The sequence below is a fragment of the Charadrius vociferus genome, unplaced genomic scaffold, assembly GCF_000708025.1.
Source record: "Charadrius vociferus isolate BGI_N301 unplaced genomic scaffold, ASM70802v2 scaffold90, whole genome shotgun sequence".
In the NCBI taxonomy this organism is placed as follows: Eukaryota; Metazoa; Chordata; class Aves; order Charadriiformes; family Charadriidae; genus Charadrius; species Charadrius vociferus.
Genome location: NW_009647222.1, coordinates 515389 through 522690, shown reverse-complemented (window position 1 = coordinate 522690; position 7302 = coordinate 515389). Strand labels below are relative to the sequence as shown.

Sequence of the window (7302 nt, the reverse complement as noted above, 5' to 3'; positions counted from 1 at the left end):
TATAATTAACTCTAATAGATTACATCTAGAAAATAGTTTCACATTTCACTGTACTAGTTTCTCTCCAATTCGATGCTGCCTTCAGAACAGCTCAGGGAAGAAATCCATTACCACATGTTTGTTTGAGTCATGTGCTCACTGCTGAAATCAGATACCTGTTAGGAAGGGAATGTGCAGACATTTGGAATTACTGGATTCAAAGCTGCTCCAAACTTCTACAACGAAAAAATTGAGTCTCACATAAATACAACTGCATCAGCTTTCTTGACTCTCCAGAAACAGTGCAAACACAGCCATGCCTCCTCTGAGAGAAATCACAGCAATCGGCCTCAGGATCACTCCTTTTGAAAAGGGCAGTAAAACTTACACTTGGACATTGTTTTTTTTTTTTCCTTTAAGGCCCTCAGCAGCATGACTCATAACAGAAGCTGTTCTTAAAATGGAAAGAAATGCAGCAGCAATTAGTGTTTAGAAATACCAAGTAATTCCTGCAAGTCTACAGCTGTTTGAGAATGACCCTGTAAAGTAGGTCTCCCACTCTTTACCAGTACTGTTGCAGATTTGAGGATGGAATTCCTATTGCACCGCTACACCGAGAAGTTTCTCCTCCCCAGCACTGCAGGTTCACCCCCCTGCTCCTTTCCACCCCAGAGAGGAGGGCAACGGACCCAACAGAAAAAGGAGCAGGACTCTTCCCTGCCCAGGACAGAGGCTTCCCCAGCCCTTCCAGCACCCCCTGCTCTGGCTTCGCTGCCAAAAGGCAGCACAGAGCCGCTGCTGGTGAAGCTCCACCTGTGCTGCAAACAGGGGGACCCACCAACCAAGTTCTTGACTGTCACAGCCGAGCGTTTCTCTCTGCTGTTCAGCAACTTCTTGACAGCCATAAAAGCAATCATACCGCGTACCCTTTATCCTTCACGCCCTCTCCCTCCCCTTCCCTTCGGCCCCTCCCCTCATAACGAAGATCAGTTCTGTGAATTATTCTTTATAGTACCCGGGTTTAGAGTATTCCATTATCGTTATTGATCACTGCTTTTGAGAAGTTAATGGCCTCAATAAAATGGGTTTCTTGTACTTTCCGGTGATAAACTGATAAACTGGGTAACAGTTACATCACTCCGGGAAGAGGACGGAGAGGTTGGAACCTGCTGTTCAACAAGAAAACCCACAGGTCAACAAAAGCAGGTTTGGTTTATTTGAATGACTTCATTAAATATTCTACAAAGGTAACAAATTGCAGCACAAAGCGCAATCGTACAAGAAGCGCAGTGCCTGGGTTTAGTGCAAAACATACAACTAACTACAGCCAGGGAAGCCCAAAGTTTCAATTCATTTTATTTTTTTTATTTTTATTTTTTTACAGTGTACATTGTTAAATAATGTAAAGAAAACGCTTGTAATTCAGAAACAGATTTTATGTGGAAAAAGATACTCAAAGTGTAATATTAAACAAAATAATTTAACAGTTCAGTAGCATTAGTTTATTCCTCTAGACTTCAGTTATTCATCCACAGGAGGGTGCGGGGAGGGGGGAATAAATCAATGGTAAATAAAACCAGTTTTTGCATAACATTAAGTGAAAAAACAACCTCAAACTTACTAGGATCAAAATTAAATAACCACGTGCTGCATCCAGCCGGTTGGTTGCCCTGTCATGAACACCCCCCTTGTTTCATTACTGCCCCCGGGGTTTGCCACTGCTGCCCTTCCCAGAGCTCACCTCTCCCCTCCCGCTGCGCGTTCAGGAAAATTTCTCTGCAACCCTCCAGAGGGAAGAGCAGAAGTTCTCCCTTTCACTTCAGCCGCAGGGACCCCCACTCTGCTTTCTCCCCGCCTTCCAGCACACACACGCCACGAGCCTCCTCTCTGCTTCTGGAGCTCTAGTCTGCACTTCAGTTACAAAGAATAAAGCCCCAACCCGACAGAGCCTGGAGCCCAGCCGCCTTGCCGCTAGCTTCCACCCTCAGGCGTTCCATCAGCCCCAGCCTGTACCTGCCCCTGCTGCAAAAACTGCTGTTAAAAAAAAAAAAACAAAAAAACAGTGACAGGAAAGGAACAGGTTCTGTGTGTTTCTTTGTAAAAATGAGCAAGAACATCCGCAGACAGAAAAGCTCCCTATTAAGGATCCACGGGGGAACAGCGCTCCCAGGGAAAACAAAAAAATAATTCAGGCGAGTAACACCTCTGTGGTGCAGCAGCTTCCAGGATACCGGTGGGCTACTCCCAAGTACCCGGCAGCAGTCCTCGCATCCTTCCCGGCCTTTTGCAGCACTACATAAATACTGGCTGGTATTATTTTTACTTTGAAGAGGAAACCAGTATTTTTTAAATATGAAAAGGGAGAATGACCAAAGCAGAAGGTACAGTACAGTTAACTAAGAGGTGACAGATAGTTACAGTCCTGGTACCAGCTTGAAATTTGTTAGAGTGAACAAAATCGTAAATCCTCCAAATGACAGAGGAAACTTCTTGATGCCGGCTGTTTCAAGTACATCCATTGCCGGCAATGGACGTTGCACCAGGACAGTCTATTCCTGGCTTAAATGGATTTTTACCAAAAAAAAAAAAAAAAAGGTAAGAAAAGCAATCCCAGCAGACAAGCCCACGCCACCGAGCAATGGCACCTCTCCCTCAAGTCACATCCTGACCAAACATCTTCACCACTTTGCAGGTGGAGTCAAACTGCATCTTAAGTTGGGCCTTTTCCCAAAGATACACGTTCTCCCCATCCTCTCTCCGTTTCTGATCCAGACCTCCTGCCTCCATAGACAATATTGGTTAGTCTCCTTTTAGCTTCCCCTACAACCCTCCATTCCACCCCCACCTGGCCCCTGTCACACCAGCAACTTCAGATCTGCCCGCCTGGACAAGTTTCCCCAACACAGAACGTTGTTCCAACCCGCCGCCTCAACGACTCCCCCCCTCCACGCACCTACTCTAAACAGTAATGGTATCGCTAAATAAACTCCAACGTCCCCGTCGCTAGGTACGAGTAATCCGTCCTTCTCTGAACTTGCCCTCTGTCCACCTGGGGGTCTGCTGGGAAGACGATGCTAACTGCAGAAGCAATAGAAGTCCAAGGCACTAAAATATCCAGCAAGCATACTGGGAGAACAGACAAGTATTCAAGTACATTAATTTATACAATTTTACATTCACATTTATTTATCTAATACAATGAAAATACAAAGGAAAAAGTTAAAGTGTCTCCAATAAGTATAAGGATATAGCTAGCTTTTTTTCCCATTTTTTTCTTTTTAACTTTTTTAACCCTCTATATTCCACTCATTTTTAAACTACTGTTGTCCAACAACATTTATATATCACAGTGTTTCCACATCAAAACTGATGGTAAGTACATGTCCGCAGGGAACTTTTAAAAAATTTTAAACAATTTAAATTGCTCTAATGCTGCAGTCAAAGCTGTTAATATCTTACTTAAAGCAGTAATGACCTATCAAGCACGGGCTGCACTGCAAGTCCATTCGTGTGCCCCATCATTTCGGAGCCAGATACGATTGACTGGGGAGAGGGAGAGGAGGGGGATTTGGACAGCTTTTCTCCTGGTCTTGGTTCTTCAGGGAGAGAGGAAAAGCGCGCTAAAGCCTCATGCTAGGATTCAGCTCTCCCACCTCAACACGTGTGGATTCAGCCTCAAACCAGAGAGGAATTTTACAGCAAGGCTGCATTAACTGACCCCGTGACTTCTCTTCACAGCTCTTGTGCCACACAAGAGCAGAACCCCTCGGTGAAAAGCGCTGTCCCATCGTAAGGATGCTGATCATCCTCCTCCCCCTTGAAAGCGTGTGGGGAAAACTCCCTTTACAGAGAGTTGACAGCAATGGTTGGAAAAGAGAAATTCATTCCCAGTCTGGCAAGCTACCAGTTCATTGCAGCACTAGTAGTTGATACAGGGCCCCATCCCCCTCCCCATGTCCTGTCCCGAGGTCTAGCCAGCACGGTCTCCGAGCGCAGCTAAGTGGTCCGCAGGTTGGAGCCTGGAGGGTTGCTGATCGATTTTTGCAAATTGCTGATGTTGAAGCTTTGCAAAGATGTGGCACCTACGGGCTGGAACTGGCCGAGCGGTGGCTGTGCCGGACCGCCCGTCCCACTCCATGGAGCGGCAAAAGACGCTGCTGGATAACCGTACTGCTGCGGAGGGCACATGGCCTTTGTGAAGGGACCTAAAGAGGTAGCTGATGATGCAGAGATGGGCGTAGCACCCAGGGAAGATGTCATAGAGATACAGAGCTGACCTGGTGCCGAGAATTTTCTTGCCATTCCAGGGCCCTGAAAGAAAACCCAACCCCCAGGAAAAGTTACACAACTGTGCTTAAAAACCACAGGCTCGCCCCTTGGTCCACAAGCCGCTCCCAATGGATCTTTACAAGAACACGCCACGGCCCTCCTCTTTAGTTATCCTTTCCCCTTCCGTAGCAGGTGATACAACCCTGCACGTGAAAGATACAGCCCACAGTTTTCTAGAGCAGTTGTCCAAGCCACACGGCAACCACACTCCAGCTGCACTCGACACCCTAACGAGATAGCAACAACACTGACAGTTTCTTACCGTAAACGTTCACGGGTTACGTCTTACCTCATAGTTGCTATGCCCTTTGCCAACTTTCTTGCCAGACAGGTTCATGGCATCTCGGGCCCAGTTATCTACCAGCTTGTGCAGGTCATCTGTGAAAGTCCCTTTCCGGCTTGAGGCAAGAGCAGTAGGCTGAGGCTGAGGTGCTTGGCTGTTCACCGTAGCCCCGACTGTGTTAGTGCTGCTGGTCCCTACAAATACAAAAAACGGGAATCAAAACTTAGGTTAAAGATCATCTTTCTCTAGTAAATTTAATAATTGTGGTAATGGCACATCAATAGAGAGCCAGTTAAAATGCCATGCAGATTAATTCTAAGTTTCAATTCCAGGACACACTGAAGTGGGAACTACAAGGACTCCTACAGGCATTTTCTCAGATTAAGAGTATTTCATGGATATGTTTACTTTTCAAGAAGTGCTGCACGTAGTCATCCTAAGAGGGGAATGGTAGCAGCCTACAGGTCTTTGTAGAAGAAAAAGGAGATTAGATTTCAGCACTGAATGACAGCATGGCCACATCATTCTCTTGTACTACACCTTTTAATTAGGAGCAACCACTATCGGCACAAGTGAATTCCACCTTGGAGGACAATGCTGGATGCTGAATACGGAGCAGTACAATCAGCATCGCCAGCTGCTCTGTAGCAAATTATCTCCACTTTGTAAAACGAAGAGAAAAATTCACCCGGATTACACAAAAAAAGCCACAGTGAGAAACAGCAACTGTTGGTTCCACTAGCCGCCGTACTTATGTTCTTGAGGATAACCAGATGGGACTGTCTTCATCCACCAAACAGCCAGGATCAGCAGGGGAAGTCTGCACTGCATTACATTTTTGCTTTTTGCCTCTGAAAGCATTTTTTTGCTATTACGTTCAGATTTCTTATGTGAGAAGAACAAGCACTTCAGATGCAAACAACCAATATAACTCGAAGGCAGAAATGAGAGTAGTTCCTCAGACATGCTTTGACAAGTTTTTCCTATTCATTGGGCTGATTGCAAGAACACAAAAAACACTCCGCATAAACACCAGCCTTTGGTTCTCCTAGAAAAGTGGCTGAACATTATCCTGTAGGGGGGAAAAAAACCCAAACAAATCTAGGAGCTTTTTTTGGATAGCCTCACCGTCCCCCTCTCACTTATAAAGAAGCAACTGCTCTCAAATTTAAGTTTTTCAAAGGCAGACCTCATAATAGGAATCAAAGAAATTGTATATTATCAAGTATCCTAAATCCCCAGCAGTATTGCAAAGTATCCTCATTTACAGATGTGGAAGTGACAGACTTTCCTGAAGGACATGGTAAAGTCAGAATGAATCTACTTTTTTCAAATCCATTTAGTACAAAACCAAACAACAAAATAAGAATCTGGCCCCTGCAGTGCTACACCCAGCATTCCTTGCAAGCACACATCTTCACCTACTTGGTTCTCAAAGTTCCTCAAACATTTCTACTCACTCACAAGACCGCAACTGGGAAATCCAAATAAACCTGAGTTTATGGCAGATGGTTCTGAAGAAAACCAATTAAAAGTGGAGCGTCAAAAGTGCCAGCACTAAAAATCATCTCTCTATTGCAAAGGCCAAATGACGGAGTCGCTGCCTCTTGCCTGACAGCTACTTCATCTGTTCCACTTTCTCAGGCTATCAGCCACGTTCCTTGCAACCACCGTATCAAAGAAAGAACTGGCTCCAAACCCCTGCAGGAATGTTTCATATCGAGGAGTGAATTAGAAAGGTGAAGTACTTACTATGCAGGACAAATAAGCAAAGTGTTACTGCCTCTAGTAGTGCTGGGGAGGGAAGGATACGTATGCCTCCCACCAGTTCCAGCTCGAGCATGGAAGTGGCTCCCGGTCTTGGTGCCCACAGGTGGGGCAGCAGTTGTTACAGGCAGGCAGACACATGCAACAGTACACGTGGAGAGGAAAGAATAAGGTTCCCTGACCAGGGTGTGCAGCTGCAGCTCAGAGGAAGGGTAATAGGAACACACTGTAAGGTGGCAAGGAAAATCTACAGAGAAACAGCGTGAACCTTAGGCATGCATCATGTGAAAATGGCTCAGAATACAATTATTTAATAAGAGCAATGACGTGAAAGGTGAAATTAGACAAATGAGGCCAAAGCAACAAAAGGGTACTTGGTGGAGCTGCCAAAACCATCACATTCCACCGTGAGGGTTCATGCAGGGATTGACACACTCGCTCTCATCCTCTTCACAGTGGCCAGTATCTGCTGCTTTTGATATTTCACATTTCCATTTTAATCAGTAAGCGCACAGCTTACAACCTAGGATCCTGGACCTGTGCTGTAGAGCTTCCTCAGGCCGTGGAAGGGAGAGAAGTAGTCAAGGTATATACACTAGAGTGCATTCATCTGAAGATGGGAAAGATCATTTAGGAAAGTTTGAGTGCTTTGAAAAGGACTAGATTGGTTCTGGGTGGGAAAGGTGGGAGGTTGCAAGAGCTTTGTCTCCAAAAGCCATTTCGCTAGGGAGCTCCTGTCTCAGGTCACAGAGACGGACCGGCCTACACCATTACAGGTGGGCTATACAATTACTAATGCTCCCATGTAATGTTAATTTAAAAAATGACTTCTCAGGAATTTGACATTGATTTCTGATGTAGTCACCGCCTGCAGAGACTGCCAGCCAGAAGAGTCTGAAGAGGAAGTGCTTCAACTTGTAGCATTCAATGGAAACAACCCCCCA

At 45.5% G+C, this 7302-nt stretch overlaps 1 protein-coding gene across 1 annotated transcript in view; it reads right to left on the bottom strand.

Annotated features, from left to right (window-relative positions):
* Positions 1 to 2950: 2950 nt before the first annotated feature.
* Positions 2951 to 7302, bottom strand: part of WNK1 (WNK lysine deficient protein kinase 1) — a 108790-nt gene continuing 104438 nt past the window's right edge. Inside the window, exons 33-34 of the mRNA XM_009879744.1 lie at positions 4598 to 4785; positions 2951 to 4290 (exon numbers count right to left, since the gene is read on the bottom strand). Of these exons, the coding sequence (XP_009878046.1) occupies positions 3976 to 4290; positions 4598 to 4785 (503 nt within the window). The 3' untranslated portion in view covers positions 2951 to 3975. The remainder of the gene's footprint in view (positions 4291 to 4597; positions 4786 to 7302) is intronic.